The 20,085-nt window shown below is 35.3% G+C and overlaps 4 protein-coding genes, 1 long non-coding RNA gene and 2 pseudogenes across 7 annotated transcripts; 6 read left to right on the top strand and 1 right to left on the bottom strand.

Annotated features, from left to right (window-relative positions):
• Positions 1-1,557: 1,557 nt before the first annotated feature.
• AT5G43040 (Cysteine/Histidine-rich C1 domain family protein) lies at positions 1,558-3,650 on the top strand. The gene has a single exon (NM_123670.2). It carries the CDS (start codon positions 1,715-1,717, stop codon positions 3,368-3,370), a length of 1,656 nt encoding a protein of 551 aa, NP_199118.1. The 5' UTR covers positions 1,558-1,714; the 3' UTR covers positions 3,371-3,650.
• Positions 3,651-5,213: 1,563 nt separating this feature from the next.
• Positions 5,214-5,570, bottom strand: AT5G06435. Its single transcript, NR_142917.1, has one exon. It is a non-coding gene; the product is annotated as an other RNA (long non-coding RNA).
• An 8-nt stretch (positions 5,571-5,578) lies between these two features.
• On the top strand, positions 5,579-5,991 carry AT5G43035 (annotated as a pseudogene; the record flags this gene model as incomplete). Its single annotated transcript has 1 exon — positions 5,579-5,991.
• Positions 5,992-6,550: 559 nt separating this feature from the next.
• AT5G43030 (Cysteine/Histidine-rich C1 domain family protein) lies at positions 6,551-8,408 on the top strand. The gene has a single exon (NM_123669.2). It carries the CDS (start codon positions 6,650-6,652, stop codon positions 8,342-8,344), a length of 1,695 nt encoding a protein of 564 aa, NP_199117.1. The 5' UTR covers positions 6,551-6,649; the 3' UTR covers positions 8,345-8,408.
• An 849-nt stretch (positions 8,409-9,257) lies between these two features.
• AT5G43020 (Leucine-rich repeat protein kinase family protein) lies at positions 9,258-12,130 on the top strand. Its single transcript, NM_123668.4, has 2 exons — positions 9,258-10,982; positions 11,290-12,130. The coding sequence occupies exons 1-2, from the start codon at positions 9,593-9,595 to the stop codon at positions 11,907-11,909; spliced, it is 2,010 nt and encodes a 669-aa protein (NP_199116.1). The 5' UTR covers positions 9,258-9,592; the 3' UTR covers positions 11,910-12,130.
• Positions 12,131-13,089: 959 nt separating this feature from the next.
• On the top strand, positions 13,090-15,573 carry AT5G43015 (annotated as a pseudogene; the record flags this gene model as incomplete). Its single annotated transcript has 1 exon — positions 13,090-15,573.
• Positions 15,574-16,134: 561 nt separating this feature from the next.
• Positions 16,135-19,045, top strand: RPT4A (regulatory particle triple-A ATPase 4A). The gene is made up of 10 exons (NM_123667.4): positions 16,135-16,423; positions 16,747-16,866; positions 16,964-17,100; positions 17,197-17,358; positions 17,512-17,598; positions 17,682-17,768; positions 17,871-18,008; positions 18,236-18,427; positions 18,515-18,613; positions 18,698-19,045. The coding sequence occupies exons 1-10, from the start codon at positions 16,321-16,323 to the stop codon at positions 18,770-18,772; spliced, it is 1,200 nt and encodes a 399-aa protein (NP_199115.1). The 5' UTR covers positions 16,135-16,320; the 3' UTR covers positions 18,773-19,045.
• The last annotated feature ends 1,040 nt before the right edge of the window (positions 19,046-20,085 follow it).

Below are 20,085 nucleotides of genomic sequence, written 5' to 3'. Positions count from 1 at the left end.
CATTGGTGATTTTCTACTATATTTGTTACGGTTTTAAACTTTAAAGTTGGATTTAAAAATTTTAGTCACTTTTTTTTATTGTTTAATTTCATATTTTGTTAAACATGATATGATTGTTTTTGTTTTTTTTTTATATATTTATAAAACCTATATCATCTCTATTAATATTAAATCTATTACATAAATTTAAACACCCAAAAATCATCTTGTTTTTTGTTTTCCATTTCTAAACTCTTTCTTTTATTCCAACAAGCATAAAAACCTAAAAATATAAAAAAAATCACCAAAAATCATCTTGTTTTTACTTAAAAGGTTCAAATTTCGGTATTAAAAAAATTAATAAACTGATGAAAATATAAACTCTATATGTTAAAATACTTGCATTGAACTTATTGAAGAAAAATGTTTCAACTGTTTAATTAACCCAATTAGGATGTTGAAAACTAAACAAAAAAAATAACAAAGATTTTATGGTGTTGAATCTATTTAACATACTATTTTTTGTTTTTTGGTTCGCACATGTCATGTGTCACCATTTTATTCTGTTTGTTTTTTTTTGGTCAAAAACAATAATTATTGAAAAATTGATACTTCTCAAGTCTTCAAATACTTGTTTTCCATCTTTCTTTCTTTTTAATATCATTTTCGTCATTTTAGTGCCAATAACCTGAATATAATTCTTCAGAGTAGAAATACTTATAAACACTCGAGACCATATAAAATGTTTTCCAAAACCATATAGAAATCATAGTGAAAACAAATAAAAATAAAATGTTAAATAAAATCAAAAGATAAAATTATTTATTAATCATCTCCGATTTGGCAACTGCAAGAACCACACAAACCTCTTGAAACCATGAAACTTTTCAAATTGGAATATCATTTCAAATTTTGTTTGTACAATTACTAAACCACGCATGCAAGTTTATCATACATTCATACTAGTATTTGAAGGTCATATTTTCTGCAGCAAAATTTAAGTTGAATGAATTAGTATCCAAACATACAATTCTGTGAATCTGAGTTTTAAATCAATTTTTAATACATAGGAAAGTAATAAATCAAATAATTGTTTTAGTAATATGCTAAATAACTGTACTTTCATTATGTGAAATACATCAACTCTCACCAAAAAAAAAAGGAATTACATCGATTATTATACTATTTTCATTTTTATAATAGAATAAAATTTAATATTTAATGACCGATTGTAAAATTATTCTACGCTTCGAGACATGTGGTTACAGCTATCACCCATTAATATACAATATCAACTTGTTTAATCTCGGTTGATTATAATTAATATACTCTTAAAATTTCGTTGACATTAGGGGACAGCACGAGAGCATAGTTGTTATCAGATCCAATAAAACTTAACATACAGCTAGAAATACTGAGCTAGAATTAAATATGATGACCAACTGTAAAATATATTCTTCAATAGATACTTTTAAAATTATACTAGTGTTTAGGGACATGGTTACAGCTTTCACCCATTTATATACTTGTTCAAAATTAATAGACTCTTAAATTTTCGTTGACTTAAATTTTCGTTGGCCTAAATTTTCGTTGGCCTAAATTTTAAAAGCTGAAGGAAATTGAGTATTAATGAATCACCACATGACTTTGCCTTTATCTTTATATATATAAGCACAATGGTTGTGGCAAATCAATACATATCCTCACCCCCAAAGTTTTTTGATATCTACCATTAATGGAAGAGATAGGTGAAACACATGAGAGTGCTGATGGTGGAGTTCTGTCTCCGTTTCACGAGCATCCTTTATACCCAACAAAAGATTCGTCGACTCCGTGCGTTGGGTGTGATGGTGACGAGACAGCTGGAAAATGCAGTTGCCATATTTGCGAGATCTACGTGCATAAGGATTGCCTTGAGATCATCAACCCTTCCAATCCCACATATCATCTATCCTTAACTGATAGATATGGTAAATTGTTTCGATGTTCCATATGTACATCTATATCATACAGATATATCTATCTTTGTTCCTTTTCTGGTCTCCCTGTTTGTGAAAAGTGTGCGAGGAAGCCGTTTACTATTGATCCGGGTAGGGCTCATGAGCATCCACTCCTCGTCTTTCTCAAAGGGTCTTTCTCTTTTCCTTGTGATGCGTGTGGAGTGAATGATGCTAAATCATGTCTCTGTCTATGTATCCCATGTCGTTTCACCATTCACAGGAAATGCGTCTACTTACCGCGGGTCATATGTATTAACCGTCACGATCACCGCATCTCTCATGTTCCTCGGCTAGGCTCCGGAAATTGGAGTTGTGGGGTTTGTCGTAAAGAGGTCAACGGGATGCATGGGGCTTTTTCATGCTTGACCTGCACTTTCGCGGTTCATTCAAGATGTGCAATAAGGAGTAATGTGTGGGATGGGATAGAATTGGAAGGAGTGCCTGAAGAAGACCCGGCAAAGAATTTGCCTTTCAAGGTGGTAGGAGAGGGGCTGATCAAACATTTTACTCACGAACACAATCTAAGACTCATCAATGAGGATGATATCCTTTATGATAAAAGCAAGCAATGTCATGGGTGCGTCCTTCCAATCTTTTTTAATGCATGCTACATCTGCACACATTGTGATTTCATATTACATGAAACATGTGCTAACCTCTCCAAGAAGAAAAGACATCCGTCAGTAAGTCGGCAATTGACTCTATATGCTAAGCACTACTACGGAATGGATTCATTTTCTTGGGACGGCCCTTTCAGTTGTTTCGTATGTAGTCAACGTTGCAGTGGTTTCGCATACGTGGAAGACAATGGTGGCCGTCCTGGCTTCACTATTGACGTACGATGTGTTTCCATTTACGCTGGATTTGTCCATAATAGTCAACCACATTCAATGCTCGTAATTTCTGATGATTGGAGCGTATCTGACAGAAATAAATGCTCAAGATGCGGAAAAGGAGGTAATGATGTATGGTGTTTGACTGGGCGGGAAGATTTATTTATGTGCTACAAGTGTGCTACTATCCCTGAACTAGCAATGCACAAATACGATGTGCATCTTCTGTCCTTACGATTCAGCGAGAATGCCATAGGTGATTATTGGTGTGACATATGCGAGAAGATTGTAGATCCACATAAATGGTTCTATACGTGTGACATGTGTTCTACCACCCTTCATATTGATTGCGTACTTGGAGCCGAGCCATATTTGAGGGTTGGATCCACCTTCAAATTGGGACGATTTGTATTGGAAGTGCTCTCCAACGACTATGCTTCTAGGCCACGTTGTGATACTTGTTCGTCTCGTATCGAAGATATTGTCGTCTACAAGAGTGAAGATGTTTATTTTTGTTCTTTAACGTGTATCGAAAAGAATCCAAGACGAGCCAGATGAATCTGATGAGTCGGAATCTGATGAATCTTACAAGTCCGAAGCTGATGGATCTGATGAGTCTGAGGCTGATGCGTCTGATGAGGATGATGAGTCTGAGGCTGATACGTCTGATGAGTCTGAGGCTGATGAGTCTGATGAATGTGAGTCTCATGATTCTGATAGGTTTTTGTCTAACTAATTTCTCGATGTTTCTTAAAAATTAATTTCACTGAGTTTGTGCTTTCTGAATATTTGTAATATCATTAAAGAATTTTAATTTATCCCATCCATTTAGTATCCCTTTAAGATTGTTTTCTCATAAATTAATAAAATAATTAAATACTTTTTTTCCTAATTAATTTTTCCTCTATTTCGCATTAGCTGTCGTTGTAGAAGTTAAATTTTGTTTTAAATTAGTTGTCGTTCTCGATTTTCAATGCAGATGTTTGATAGACTTTCTAATTTTATTTATATTATTTAATCTTTCTTATTTATGATATCAAATAAACAATACATTAATTAAAGTTAAAACGGAATAATGAAATATTTTCTTAATATTCGTGAAGAAACGTTAAACGATAACTAATTTTAAACGGAGGAACTATAATCAATTAAGTTAGTCAACGAAAATTCGTGATTAAATTGAAAATCAACATAAATTTAAAAATTTAAATCAATAGATCTAAAGTTTATGGTTTAAACCAACGAAAATGGTAAACTAGTGATTTAAATGACGTTTTATATATTTACCCAAGATTCATTAAGTTTTCTTTTACGGAAACTCCAAAAACTTAAAAGATAAACTACTCACACATGAACTAGAGAAGACATGATAAACGTAGAATAATAACTCATATAAAATCAAAAAAAATTAAGAAAACATATTTACAAATCCTTAAAACTAAGAACAACCTTTAATTGAGAAAAAAATACGGCAAAAAGTTATGTCTACGACTGGAAGAGAATAAGTATTTATATCCAAAGAGAGAGACCCTAAAATCTAAGAAAATAGAAGTTTTCCAAAACGTTAACTGATCGGTTACAGCAATGTACCGGTCGGTATTCTTCGTCTTCGTTTTTTGTTCCGATCGGTAGTTGTCTTCGATCATTTTTTTACTTGACATTGTTTCGTTCTATTTCCACTCCAAAACTTTTTTTACTCCAACATGATTAAAAACCTTTTTAAAAAAAGAAAACCACCGAAACTATCTTGTTTTTACCAAAACGACTCAAGAATCGTTAAAAAGATTCTAAAAACCGATAAACATATGTGATCTTTTGATTGCATCGTCTGATTTTTATCAAACCGCTTGGAAACGAAATCTAGCAACTGATCTTATAATGTCTATCAATCTTCTTGGCGTTGGACCTTCAGTCTCTTGCAAAGCTCTAATGCTTCTTGCAAATCTCCTCTTACATTTAGACGGTGACGACACAAATGTTCCGAAATTCTGGCACTGATGATGGTTAAGATGGACTAAACTGTTCAAGTTGGTGGAGATGAAACTCAAAGAATGTGCCATCCTGAAAACAATATCCAACAAACCTTTTCTCTAAATGCAACAGAAAAATTCAACAATGTCATCACTGGTTGCTGCAACAAATTGTAACTCAAATCTGAAACTACTTAAGATAATATATGAATAATTCAACGCAATTTTTATTAATCTCCAATGGAATCAAACATGAGCTAGTTTAAATCCTATTTATACTTCTTTAAGAAAAAAGACTTGAAAAAACATATAAAGAAATTTCACACAATCATAAATGTATAAGAAAAACGGAGAAATTGACTTAGAAATTAGGTAATTGCGAACAACTCTTGAAGTATCTATACTATGAAATCAATACAGCCATATGAAAATGAATTACCACCAACACTAGGGAGATCGAAGAAGATTGCTTGGGAGGAATTAATGGAAGCGAGAAGAAGAGCCAGGGCTTGAAGCTGTTTTTCAGAGTCTGGATTTTTCTAATTGAACAAGGGAAGAAGATGAGAAGAATCGAAGAAAGCCAACTTGAATTGGGCCTTGTCAACTTTAAACTCTGGCGCATTTAAAACATTGTACAAAAATTATAAGAATCAGTTATTTGGATCATCTTCCGATAGTACTCTACTCACTACTCTTGATCGTCACCGTTATTAGTTAACCTTGTGAAAGATTTGCTTGAGGAGGGGATATTCAAGCAACACTTCTAACCCGAAAGAAGATGAATACATCTGAGCTTATGCCAACATTTCCAAAAAGTCTAATTGTTAGGAAAGCAAAACCACTCCCATGACCAGAATTCTCGTATCAAGAAACGGAGAGGATTCAAGTTCTTTTATTGTTGTGTTGGTCTATGTGGAGGACATTATGATAGCAAGTAACAATGATGCAACATTAGAGCAACTGAAGTTCTTATTGTGTTCAGAATTCAAGATTAAAGACCTTGATTCAACAAGATTCTTTCTTGGTTTGGAGATAGCAAGATCATCAAAAGAAATGACTGTTTGCCAAAGGAAGTATGCTCATAATTTATCGGAGGATGCATGTATTATGGGATGCTAACCTAGTTCAATACCAATTGGATCCAACTCTGCATTTTTGCGACTATACTTTATATCTCCAAAAAAGCAAAATAATTCTATGAGGTTAAAATAATAAAACATAATATATAGCTTTTGTATATATATTGTAAACGTTTTCACGATCACATATATTTGGTTTTATAAATTTTAAAGATAGAGTTGAATTTCTCGTTTTGAGGGTTTCGCTTTGATATATTATTTATCAAATTTTAAAAACTCTGACAATAACAAAAAAAGACAATGTTGCATATAATTGTTCATTTTGTAAGATTATTCTGCATGAAAGTGGAGGATAAAATTATAAGAATTAGCAACTTTGAAAAAAAAATCGCACAAACTATTTATCAAAATTATGTATAACTTTATGTCAACAATCCAACCCTATACTCAATGTTTAGGGACATAATTACAACTTTCACCCATTTATATACTACTGTTTAAAATTAATATACTTAAATTTTCGTTGACATTTGATTTAGGTGACAGCACGATAGTATTTTTCTTTTCTTTTTTTTTTTTTTTATCATATGACAGCACGATAGTATAGTCGTTAAATATAACAAATATATACAAAACTTCCGTTAATTAAGAAATATAGTATATGAATAAATTTAAAAAATTGAACGTGACTGAATCACCACATGACTGGCCTTTATTCTTTATAATGGTTGTGGCAAATCAATACATATCCTCATCCTCACCCCCAAAGTTTTTCAGATCTACAATTAATGGAGGAAGAGATTGCTGATGGTGGAATTCTATCTCCGTTTCACAACCATCCTTTATACCCAACAGACGATTCGTCGACTCCGTGCGTTGGGTGTGGTGAAGAGACAGCTGGAAAACACGCTTGCCATATTTGCCATGAGATCAACGTCCATAAGGGTTGCCTTGAAATCATCAACCCTTCCAGTCCCGCACATCCTCTATCCTTAACCGACAGATTTGACGATTATATCAAATGTACCATATGTCACTGGGTATTTCACAGATATATGTATTATTGTTCCTTTTCTGGTCTCCCTGTTTGTAAACAATGTGTGAGGAAGCCCTTTATTCTTGACCCGGAAAAGGCACACGAGCATCCACTCCTCATCTTTCTTAAAGGGTCTTTCTCTTTTCCTTGTGATGCGTGTGGAGTGAACGATGCTAATTCATGTCTTTGTCTATGTATCCCATGTCGTTTCACCATCCACATGGACTGTGTCTACTTACCGCGAGTCATATGTGTTAACCGTCATGATCACCGCATCTCGCATGTTCCTCGTCTAGGCTCAGGAAATTGGAGTTGCGGGGTGTGTCGTAAGGAGGTCAACGGCATGTATGGGGCTTATTCATGCTTGACCTGCACTTTCGTTGTTCATTCAAGATGTGCAATAAGGAGTAATGTTTGGGATGGGATAGAATTGGAAGGGGTGCCTGAAGAAGACCCGGCAAATCTTTTGCCATTCTATGTGGTAGAAGAGGGGCTGATCAAACATTTTACTCACGAACACAATCTAAGACTCGTCAATGAGGATGATATCCTTCATGATATAAGCAAGCAATGCTATGGGTGCGTCCTTCCAATCTTTTTTAATTCATGCTACATATGCACGCTTTGTGATTTCGTACTACATGAAACATGTGCTAACCTCTCCAAGAAGAAAAGGCATCCGTCTGAGAGTCGGAGATTGACTCTGTATGATGAGTATTACGTAAATTCACTTATGAGGAAGGGTCCTTTCATATGTTTCGTATGTAATCAACGCTGCAGCGGCTTCGCATACGTGGAAGACAGTGAGCGTCGTGACGGCTTGAAGATTGATGTACGATGTGTTTCAATTTACGATGGGTATGTCCATAAAAGTCAACCACATTCAATGCTTGTAGTTCCCGATAATTGGAGCACATGCTCGATTTGCGGAAAAGGTGGTGAGCATATGTGGAGTTTGACTGGGCAGGATGATTTATTTATGTGCTACAAGTGTGCTACTATCCCTGAACTGGCAATGCACAAATACGATGTTCATCCTTTGTCCTTACAATTCGGTGAGATGGCCAAGGGTGATTATTGGTGTGACATATGCGAGAAGATTCTAGATCCACAAAAGTGGTTCTATACGTGTGACTTGTGTTGTACCACTCTTCATATTGATTGCGTACTTGGAATGGAGCCATATATGAGGGTTGGATCCACCTTCCATTTGAAACGATTTGTATTGGAAGTTCTTTCCAACTATAGTGCTTCTCGGCCACATTGTTACACTTGTTCGTCTCGTATCAATGATCTTATCGTCTACAAGAGCAAGGATGTTTACTTTTGTTCTTTAATGTGTATTAAAAAGAGTCCAAAACTCGATTCTGGCTTGTATTGGTCTAATATGTATGACTTCACTGAGCCTGATTTGCATTTGTCTAACTTTTTTCATGATGATTCTTGAAATTTAATTTTATTGAGTTTTTTTTTGTGTTTTCTAAAAATTTGTACTACCATTAGAGAATTTTATCAAATAAACTTTAAATTAGGGCTTTAATTACATTTATATAAATAGTACTCCCTATTTTCTTTTTTATTTGATTGTTTAGGAAAAACACACATATTAAGGTAAACATATTAATATGTAATTAATTTTCTTCTGAATTTCTTTTTTTTTTTCTTTTTTAAATATAATATTAAATTATAGTAAAAAAAAAAATAGCTTTTTACAATTGGTATAAACGATTTTTTAAAAAGAAATTTATATTTTACATAGATTTCTTAGTTGAAAATAATGATCCAAGTGAATCAAGCACGGCCTGCGAGCCAAACTTGAAATGCTGCATCATTATTCCTTTTTCTTTTTCCTATTTTTTTCCTTATTCTTTTTTTTATGTTTTATTCCAACTCCCCTCCAGTCACACCCTCCATACACTTTAAAACAGAATTGTTAGCCAACTTCAAGCCAAAAACTATAACCAGCTTTGGGCTATCTTTACTTTACGGTTTATTATCTAAATTCACCTTAACCAACAGGTATGTAATTGTTCCAAAAATTTCTTGTTGATGATATCTTCCCGCTACAACAAAAAGAATTAAAACACATGTATACGTCACTATCCAAATTCAAACCATGTCTTTTATTTTCGCCGACATCCAAATCATGTTTAATTCTCAATAGTAAAGTTCATAGTTGAAACTTCAACTGGAAGCAAAAAAAAACAAACTTTCCAAAACAATTAAGAAACAAAATGCTATTAGTTGAAAAATAATCTTTGTCACATTGTTAACTAACTAGCTTTTAAGTGTCAACCACCATATGGTCCTTAATTAGATCTTATATCTAACCTAAATCATAATAATATTTTTTCTTCATTACAGTAGTTAGATCCGTTTCTGATAGAAAGAAAACAAGAGTTAGATCTCTTCCTACAAAATCGGCGTTAATATATTTGAATCTGATCCATACTATCCTTTTACTTCGTTCAACAGTTCAACAAGTATCATAAATACACTAAAATAATTACACAACTTCTTTACTTTATCAGTCTTCACGTGACTCTGAAAACTTTCCAGTCCCCGACAGCTACTTCTCTATTGTTTCTTACATCCTTTTGTCACGTACCTCCTGCTCTCTTCACCTCTCTCTTGATATGTAATAATAATCAGACAGACATTTACATGCTTCTTTAACACATTCGTCTTACAAGCTATGCTTCTTCGATGTAACTTACCCATTTCTGGGTTTCTTCTCTTCTGTTTCCTCTTTACCATTGTTGCTTCTTCTTCTTCTTCCTCCAACCACACAAAGCGCGTGTTTCATTCTCACCGTGACGTTTCTGCTTTGTTACGTTTTAAATCCAAAGCTGATTTATGGAACAAGATAAACACGAGCTCTCATTTTTGTCAATGGTGGGGTGTTACGTGTTATGGAAACAGAGTTGTTCGTTTGGTTATTGAAGATCTTTATCTTGGAGGGCGACTCATTCCTGACTCAGTTAATAAACTCGACCAGCTTCGAGTTCTGAGTCTCAAGAACACTTCCTTAACCGGACCGTTACCAGATTTCTCCGGTTTGGTTAATCTCAAATCATTATTCCTCGATCACAACTCTTTTTCCGGTTCGTTTCCTCTCTCGGTTCTCGCTTTTCACCGGTTAAGAACTCTCGATTTCTCCTTCAATAACCTCACCGGTCCAATCCCATCCGGTTTAGTTCTCTCCGACCGGTTGATTTATCTCCGACTTGATTCGAATCGGTTCAACGGTCCCGTCCCGCCTTTAAACCAATCCACGCTTCATACATTCAATGTTTCGGTTAACAACTTAACCGGTGCTGTACCGGTGACAACCGTTCTGTTACGATTCGGTATTTCTTCATTTCTCAAAAACCCTAATCTCTGCGGTGAGATTGTTCACAAAGAATGCAATCCGAGAGCCAAATTCTTCACTCCGGTAACGGCGGCGCCGTCACCGAAGATGGTTCTCGGTCAAATAGCGCAAATAGGCGGCGCAAGATTATCCCGGCCAAGTCAAAACAAACATTCACGATTTTTTGTGATTCTCGGTTTTATCTCCGGCGCTTTTATCCTCTTCATCTCCGTCGCGTGCCTTATCGGCGCAGTGAAGAGACGAAGAAGCAAAACCGAGAAACAAAAGGGGAAAGAATCAACGGCGGTTGTGACATTTGACGCGGCGGAGACGGCGGAAGTAGCGGCGGCGATAGAACAAGAGAGTGAGATAGAAGAGAAAGTGAAGAAGCTACAAGCGACAAAAAGTGGGAGTTTAGTATTCTGTGCGGGTGAGGCACACGTTTATACGATGGACCAACTAATGACAGCATCAGCTGAGTTATTAGGTCGAGGAACAGTGGGGACCACTTATAAAGCGTTGCTTGATAGCCGTTTGATCGTCACGGTGAAGAGATTAGATGCCATTAGATTAGCGGGTGTAGGGAGAGACAAATTTGAGCATCACATGGAATCAGTTGGTGCTTTAGGGCATCCGAATTTGGTTCCACTCAGAGCTTATTTTCAGGCCAAGGAAGAGAGGTTATTGATTTATGATTATTTGCCAAATGGCAGTCTCTCGTCTCTTGTCCACGGTAAGCTTCGTAAACCATATCTCATGCGATTATATAATTTTTATTCTTTTTGAGCATTGAATTTTATTACATGATTCGTAGATTTATCATTGAAGACATCAAGCATTTGTTTGGTTTGCGTGATTAATGCTTGTAATAAATTTACTAGTTACGACTTACGAGGGTTTTTACTCAATTTTTTAAAACTTTACTGTACAGTTAGCTCTAGTGGTCAGATGGAATTTCTATACAGTTAACTTTACTATATGGTTTTTTTTTTTTGAGGTCTCAAAAGCTTATGTTACAAGTTGGTATGGTATTTGTTTAGGTACAAAATCGTCGAGGGCAACGCCATTGCATTGGACATCTTGTTTGAAGATAGCAGAAGACGTCGCTCAGGGTCTCTCTTACATCCACCAAGCATGGCAGCTAGTTCACGGCAATCTCAAATCCTCTAATGTCCTTCTTGGACAAGACTTTGAAGCTTGTATTGCTGATTACTGTCTCGTTGCTCTTGCAACAAACCCTCCTCTAACATCCAATGACGGTCAAGAAGACGCGGATGCAGCAGCCTATAAACCCCCTGAAGCTCGACACAAGAGTCTAAATTATCAATCGGTTAAGGCTGATGTATACTCCTTTGGGATTCTTCTCTTGGAGCTTTTGACAGGGAAGCAACCTTCGAAGATTCCGGTTTTGCCTTTGGATGAGATGATCGAATGGGTGAGGAAAGTGAGAGAGGAAGGTGAGAAGAAGAATGGGAATTGGAGAGAAGATAGGGATAAATTCGGAATGTTGACTGAAGTTGCGGTAGCTTGTAGCTTAGCATCGCCGGAACAGAGACCGACGATGTGGCAAGTGTTGAAAATGTTGCAAGAGATTAAAGAAGCGGCTGTGATGGAAGAGTGTGAACTTGTTATGGATTCTGCTAATTCTGAAAGCTCTTAATTAATTAAGGACAGTCATTTTATTTTTTCTTAACTAAATCTCTCTTCATGTCTCTCACTAATCTTAAAACTTTTATGTAACAGTGGCAGTTTTAGATTAGTGCCACGGTTCCTTAATCCTTACCCCGTTTTACTACTAGGTATTCATATCTTCTTCAAATCATAAAAACTCGTAAACTAAAAAATTAATCAAACTCAGACCTTTTACAATATGGCTAGAGAGTCTGGTACAAGTTTCCATATGAGATTTTGCTCATAATTGTGAGCTAGCATTGTATAAACAGAGAGTGTTTTATCGATTCTGAATTCGGTTAAGTTCATCTGTTAGATTCCATTTTTCAGGTTCTGAATAAAAGAACTAAAAAGTAAAAACAGTATTAAAAAAATGGATTTTTAGTAATTAAACCCCCCAACTAAAGATATATTATGAAAAAACCCTTCAATTATTTATTTAATGAAAAAACACCTGAAGTTTAAAATTATTTGTGAAAACCACCCGCCGTCTACAGTACCGTCAAAATAAAACGATGTGTTTTAAATATAAAAAAATGACATGTTTTTTTGCTTAAAACAACACGAAATAAACAAAAAACAACACGAAGTTCTTATACCTTATTATAAACCCCTAAATCCACTTTAGCTCTTAAATCGACGACATTGAATCGCGAAATTTTGTAGACTGAATGCGGCTGGAGCTTGCAAGATGTTAAGGTAACTGTTACAAGACATTCTTATTGGTTTTAGTTTTCCTTTTCACGTACTCTAAAAACTTTTTTTTTGCTTCGATCCATACTCTGACTTTTAAACTCACCTTGGAGAGTTAATTTCTTTGGTGCACTATAGAGCCACGTCTTTGAGTTTATGTGATGGCGTTCATGCTTAGAGATGCTACATGTATACTCGTGCCCACTTCTTATATCTTTTGAATTTTGTTGGAAAATATTCTTGTTCTTTCAATTTTTTAAATTGGTTTTGAGACGTATATCTTATTCCTTGCATTACATGATACAATATTAAAAACTTAGGAGATTGATCAGATTTTTAGAGAGTTTTTGATAATTGTATTTGTCAGGACGTTTTTCTTTCGATTGCATGTCGGAGGATATTGGGCAGCAGATGGTTCATACCATGGCGGTGAGACAAGATGTTTACAGCTTGATTTTGAAGACCCTAGTTTAGCAATGTTGACAAATATGGTTTTGAGTGCTGGTTATACAGAAAATATGAGTAAGTTTTCTTACTTCCCATCTGGAGAAGTAGGTCAGAATCGTAAGGATTTGTGTGGTGATAGTGATGTTGCCGAAATGATTACGTGTACACATGAGTTGGAAAGCAAGAATTTATATGTTGTTAGGGCAGATGATCCTTATCTAGATGATGTTCTTATTGGAGAAAGGGAGGAAGAAGAGGAGCCTGAGAGTGAACAACTTGATTTTTACCGTGATGATTATGTCGAGAGTGATGACTCAGATGATGATGGTGCTATAATAGATTTTTATGTAGGGCAAGAGTTTGTTTCTAAAGAGAAGTGTAAGGATACAATTGAGAAGTATGCTATTAGAGAGAAGGTGAATATACATTTTAAGAGATCCGAAAGGAATAAAATAGAAGGAGTGTGTGTTCAGGATTATTGCAAGTGGAGAATATATGCATCAATAACCAGTCGTTCAGACAAAATGGTTGTTCAATCTTACAAAGGAATTCACAGTTGTTATCCTATAGGTGTTGTGGATCTCTATAGTGCACCAAAGATAGCTGCTGATTTTATAAATGAGTTTAGGACTAATTCGAACTTGTCAGCTGGCCAAATAATGCAGAGGTTGTATCTAAATGGTCTTCGAGTCACAAAAACTAAATGTCAGAGTGCAAGGCAGATTATGAAACACATCATTAGTGATGAGTATGCTGAGCAGTTTACGAGAATGTATGATTATGTTGAAGAGCTGAGAAAGACTAATCCAGGTTCAACAGTTATTTTAGGTACAAAAGATAGAATTTTTGAGAAATTCTATACTTGCTTCGAAGCTCAAAAAACGGGTTGGAAGACAGCATGTCGACGTGTAATTCATTTGGATGGAACATTTCTAAAGGGACGCATGAAAGGACAATTGTTGACAGCTGTGGGAAGGGATCCTAATGATGCAATGTATATCATCGCATGGGCTATTGTACCAGTGGAGAACAAGGTCTATTGGCAGTGGTTTATGGAGTTATTAGGAGAAGACTTACGTTTGGAGCTTGGTAATGGTCTTGCATTATCTTCGGATCAGCAAAAGGGACTGATATATGCAATAAAAAACGTCCTACCTTACGCAGAGCATAGAATGTGTGCTAGACACATTTTTGCGAACTTGCAGAAAAGATACAAGCAGATGGGACCTTTGCATAAGGTTTTTTGGAAGTGTGCACGCGCATATAATGAAACAGTCTTTTGGAAACAGCTTGAGAAGATGAAGACCATAAAATTTGAAGCTTATGATGAAGTGAAGCGAAGTGTCGGTTCTAACTGGTCTAGGTGTGAAAAAATTCCGTCTCTTATTTGTCTATGGTTTTGGTTGGTTTGACTCTTGTTTTGTTCTCTGCAATTGTCACTCTGGTTTTGGTTGATCTAATGGATTTATTATTTTCTCCTTTTGCAGAGCATTTTTTAGTGATATCACAAAGTCGGCTGCGGTAGAAAATAATATCAGTGAATCATACAATGCTGTTTTGAAAGATGCTCGAGAAAAACCAGTGGTTGCATTGCTAGAGGATATAAGACGACATATTATGGCTAGTAACCTAGTTAAGATCAAAGAGATGCAGAATGTTACAGGCCTGATCACACCCAAGGCGATTGCTATTATGGAGAAACGAAAAAAGAGTTTGAAGTGGTGTTATCCATTTTCAAATGGAAGAGGCATTTATGAAGTGGATCATGGAAAAAATAAGTATGTGGTTCATGTTCGTGATAAGACTTCTTGCACTTGTAGAGAGTATGATGTGAGTGGGATTCCTTGTTGTCATATTATGTCTGCGATGTGGGCTGAATATAAAGAGACAAAGCTGCCGGAGACTGCAATTTTAGATTGGTATTCAGTGGAGAAATGGAAGCTATGTTACAACTCTCTTTTGTTTCCTGTGAATGGCATGGAACTATGGGAAACACATAGTGATGTTGTTGTTATGCCTCCTCCAGACAGGATAATGCCAGGAAGACCAAAAAAAAATGACCGAATCAAAGATCCAAGTGAAGAAGCTTCTTCGGAGAATTCTCAAAAAGCTTTAGTGGTAAGCTAGTCGTGGTAATACGTCTCTCTTTCTTATATATTTGTAATCTTGGGTTAATATTTTATTTACTTTTGTAGACATGTAGCAACTGCGGACAAATAGGACATAATAAACGCACATGCCAAATAGAGCTAGTGCCTAAGCCACCTAATCCATCTCTAGAATTTCCTTCTTATCATGCGAAAGTTATTGTGGTAAAATTCTAATTTTCTATAGTAGTGTATGCCAAATATTGTTTGGAAATAATCTTGTTATTTATGCATTTGTTTTTGCAGACATGTAGTAATTGTCAACAAACTGGACACAATAAACGAAAATGTAAGCTCGATCCAGTGCCTAAGCCACCCAATCTGCCTCCTGGAAGACCTTCAAAGAAACAAAAGACCACCCAATGAACAAGCTTGAAGTATGAAGTCTTGCTTTTTTTAGATTTCGATGTTGAAACATGTTTGAGCTAGTAATGTTGGCTTTAGAATTTTTTTTTGTTCTATTAGATTTAATACACATGGATCTCTAAAAGAATTTTTGGATCGGTTGAAAATTTAATTTTTTTTTAACAGCAAAAATAAAGCAATCAATATCATACATCAACAATATCCAATGCAATGGCTGTACCAGAGTCTCCTCAATGATAGATCGTTGATCAGAAGTGGCAGCGTTTAATTTAATAAAGCAAAGGAATTTTAATAAAATGTTTTATTGCAGCAAAAAAAATACATGTCGTTTTTCTTCAATGTAAAATGCAGCGTTTAATTTAACTGGATATTTAACAGTACAGTAGACGGAATGAGGTTTTCACTAACAATTTTAGAGTTCATGTGTTTTTTCATTAAATATATCATTGAGGGGTTTTTTCACAATCCATATTTAGTTGGGGGGTTTTATTACTAAAAACCCTAAAAAAATATATATATAAAAAGTGAAAAGTAAAAAAACAGTAGTTAAAAACGACGGCGTTTCAGTTCACTGTGTCCTCTCGGAAAGCAATCTGTATTTTAGTCCAATTTCTGGAGAGAAAGACTAAACCCATTGCTCAAGAAAACTTTTCAGACAGATTTGTTTCGAGAAAAGATCGCTTGCTTGGCTTTTCAGGATAATCTGAGATCTATCTGTAGAAGAAGCAGATACAGAATTCAGAAACGATGACCGACGTCGATGAATCCGTTAGACGCCGTACAGCCGCCGTTTCCGAGTACCGGAAAAAGCTCCTCCAACATAAGGAACTCGAATCCCGTGTTCGAACAGGTTCGATTCCTCTTTCAAAGATTCAATTGCATCAATGTTGCCAGTGCCTCATCTTTACTTAGTTCGAATGGCTTTGAATGACTTGAATCTAGGGCTCCTTTTTTTCTATGTGGATTTCGTAAATTTAGCTGTTTTTGTGTGAATCGATTCTAGGGTTTTCTCTCAATTGCTTAAAGTGTTCGCTTTTTCTTAGAGAAGAAGAGTGGTCTCTCGAATTAGTGAAATCGATTGGTGAAGTTTTGATTTTTCACTGTGATGGAGTTTCATATGAGCATATGACTCGACTTGTGATTAGAACACTGAGTTTTGTTGTGTTACTGTAGCTAGGGAGAACTTAAGAGGAGCTAAAAAGGAATTCAACAAAACCGAGGATGATCTCAAGTCTCTTCAAAGTGTTGGGCAGATTATTGGAGAAGTGCTTCGACCCCTGGATAATGAAAGATGTAATCATTTTTCCTCGACCTAATACCCTTCTTTTTTATCTTTTGAGATTTTTGCTCATTGGACCCTTGGTTAAATTTTAAATGTTTTGTGTTTTAGTGATTGTGAAAGCGAGCAGTGGTCCACGTTATGTGGTGGGTTGCCGAAGCAAAGTGGATAAGGAAAAGCTAACCTCCGGAACTCGAGTTGTTCTCGATATGACAACACTAACAATTATGCGAGCCCTTCCCCGAGAAGTAAGTTCGATTTGGACATGTGTTCGGTTCTGTTATAGTTATACTCTTGTAGTGTATTTCTCTTGATAATAATGTGGTTTTTTATGTTGATGGTAGGTTGATCCTGTTGTTTATAACATGCTTCATGAAGACCCTGGCAACATTAGCTACTCCGCTGTCGGAGGGTTAGGTGATCAGATCAGAGAACTCAGGGAATCTATTGAGCTCCCTCTCATGAATCCTGAGCTTTTCCTCAGAGTAGGGATCAAACCTCCAAAGGTAATTATTGTGTTTATTCTCCCTTGAACATATCTTTATTTACCTCAAGAGATTTCAGGCTGTGCTTATGTAGTTTCCATCATGTTGGTGATTGTCAGTATGATTTTAGCATATTAATTTCTCGGATTTGAATTTTTCTACATGTCAATGCAGGGTGTCCTTCTGTATGGACCTCCAGGTACTGGAAAAACTCTACTAGCCAGGGCTATTGCCAGCAACATCGATGCTAACTTCTTGAAGGTTTAGTTTTGTACTACGCTGTTTTGGAACTTTACGTTATGACATATCCTGAGGTTTTAATCAAATATATTTCCTCTTGCTAGGTTGTATCCAGTGCAATCATAGACAAGTACATTGGAGAAAGTGCTAGGCTGATTCGGGAGATGTTTAACTATGCCCGTGAACATCAGGTAAGTCTTACTCTCTATAGGTCATATATGCTTTCCTATTTTATTTTCTGTAAGGCTTGTATCACATTCTTGACTTATTATAAATCTTTTCCCTCCGATTAGCCTTGTATCATATTCATGGATGAAATCGATGCTATTGGTGGGCGTCGTTTTAGTGAGGGAACTAGTGCTGATCGTGAAATTCAAAGAACGCTTATGGAGTTACTCAACCAGCTTGATGGGTTTGACAACCTCGGAAAGGTACTGCTCTCTAAATCTGAATTCTGAACTTATAATCTATATCAAACCTGGTGTACATATGCGTGAGATTTTGGTGTGATGTTGTAAATCGTTGTCTTGAAATCTGTTGGATATCTTGATCGAATTGTATCTCTTCCTAAAATTGGTTATACACTAAATTTTTGATGCTATTAATTGTAAATGAGCGTGAATAAATGTGTTTGATACTAGTTTGGGAAAATGTATAGGTGAAAATGATAATGGCCACAAACAGGCCTGATGTGCTTGATCCTGCGCTTCTCCGTCCGGGAAGGTTAGATAGAAAGATTGAGATCCCTTTGCCAAACGAGCAGTCAAGAATGGATATTCTTAAGATCCATGCAGCTGGTATCGCCAAACATGGTGAAATCGATTACGAGGCTATTGTCAAACTTGCAGAGGTTAGTTTTTCCTTACATTGCTGAGATAGTGAATGTTGCTTTTCATATGTAAGTTTCTCACCAAATGTTTCCTTGGTCCAAAAAAAGGGATTCAATGGTGCTGATCTGCGTAACATATGCACGGAAGCTGGAATGTTTGCAATCCGAGCAGAGCGGGATTATGTGATCCATGAAGATTTCATGAAGGTATGCATATATATTATGCATGAGAATAGGTTAAATCATGTTGTAATCTTGGTTGTGATATGGAAATGAACCAACTTTTTGCAGGCGGTGAGAAAGCTGAGTGAGGCCAAGAAACTGGAGTCCAGTTCGCACTATAACGCTGATTTTGGAAAAGAGTGAGAGAGTACACACTCTTTCTTGTGCTTTAGGGATGAAGAAAGGACATTGCAATGACTGTCTCGTATTCTTTATTAGCAATGTGAAACTTGTTTTTTTAACTCTTTCAAAAGCAAAGCTTGTTGTGAAGTGTGTGCTTAGTTACTACGTTTCAGTAATTTAGTGCTTCAAACAAGCATTTACCTCTTTTCTCGTTGGTACTGTGGCTTAAATATTGTTGCTTCTGGACCCTGATTAACATCAATTAGTCCAAATCAAAAGAATTGCAAACATCAACTGAACCAATTATTTCAGTCAAATAGTATGAAACAAACAAAAATTTCTTAAACATCTCTATAGTACACGTTAATATATTTTGTTCATTAAATCTTACTTGGATCAGTTCAAATAAAATCGGACTTTTACACTGGATACTTCTGTATTTAACAATATAAATATTCATAAGATTTGGTTAAGATTTAAAACTTTGAATCTCTTATCATTTTTGTTTGATTTTGTTTTAACTGTTTTAAACCATCATATAGTATATAAAGTTAAGAAAAAACTTTTTTTTCTACATATATTGTGATTCGAAATTTTGAAAACGGACATATATTAATTGATAAACGAAAAATATATGGATTTAAGCTAAAATGTTTAAATCTGATGACAAGAAAAAGAAAAAAAAAAGCTAACATGTTTAGGGGATGATTCAAAATCATATCATAAATAAGATCAACATTAATAAAATAATTTTTGAGTGGGACGTGTTTGACGGTATCTTACTTAATAACAATTGTAAACTATAAAATATAAATATTTTATAAATAAAAACAATTTGCAAACTTTTATATATACTAACTTTAGGAAAAAAAATTGTCTCACTCATGATGTACCTTTATTATAAAAACATAAAATTAATTAAGTAATGATATTTTCGATTTTTTTCTAGCGCAATAAGAATAGAATTACCGTAAAAAAATAAAAATAAGATTAGGATTAAATTAGCTAGGACAACTTTTTCAAAAAGAAAATTAACATGCCGAAATCATGAACGTCGTAAATCATCAAACAGCTAGGATTCGTTGTATCATACACTTAAAATGATTAGAGAGTTGATCTATTACTCTAGAGTTTACTTGCAATGATCTCAAACATAAAAATATTAAAACGTTTATTTGATTCCCTATGCAATGAAAAGTGAAGATCTTTATGATTAGCACGGAATTTTCCAAGCTTAACTTTTGACTTTTGTCTCCCTAATCATTCATTAATAACCACTTCATGTCTTTATAAAAAGCACCCCGTACGAAGTTCTTCACTCAAAGCTCCTCATA

Source organism: Arabidopsis thaliana, chromosome 5 (assembly GCF_000001735.4).
Source record: "Arabidopsis thaliana chromosome 5, partial sequence".
Lineage (NCBI taxonomy): Eukaryota > Viridiplantae > Streptophyta > Magnoliopsida > Brassicales > Brassicaceae > Arabidopsis > Arabidopsis thaliana.
This window is presented reverse-complemented; position numbering and strand designations above follow the sequence as displayed.

Excerpts from the sequence above, each read along its gene's own strand:
- RPT4A (NM_123667.4), top strand. The coding sequence starts at position 16,321 with ATGACCGACGTCGATGAATCCGTTAGACGCCGTACAGCCGCCGTTTCC. Across the intron at positions 17,101-17,196 it reads TGCGAGCCCTTCCCCGAGAA|GTTGATCCTGTTGTTTATAA; the intron begins GTAAGTTCGATT and ends TGTTGATGGTAG. Across the intron at positions 18,009-18,235 it reads GGTTTGACAACCTCGGAAAG|GTGAAAATGATAATGGCCAC; the intron begins GTACTGCTCTCT and ends GAAAATGTATAG.
- AT5G43030 (NM_123669.2), top strand. The coding sequence starts at position 6,650 with ATGGAGGAAGAGATTGCTGATGGTGGAATTCTATCTCCGTTTCACAAC.
- AT5G43020 (NM_123668.4), top strand. The coding sequence starts at position 9,593 with ATGCTTCTTCGATGTAACTTACCCATTTCTGGGTTTCTTCTCTTCTGT. Across the intron at positions 10,983-11,289 it reads TCTCTCGTCTCTTGTCCACG|GTACAAAATCGTCGAGGGCA; the intron begins GTAAGCTTCGTA and ends GTATTTGTTTAG.
- AT5G43040 (NM_123670.2), top strand. The coding sequence starts at position 1,715 with ATGGAAGAGATAGGTGAAACACATGAGAGTGCTGATGGTGGAGTTCTG.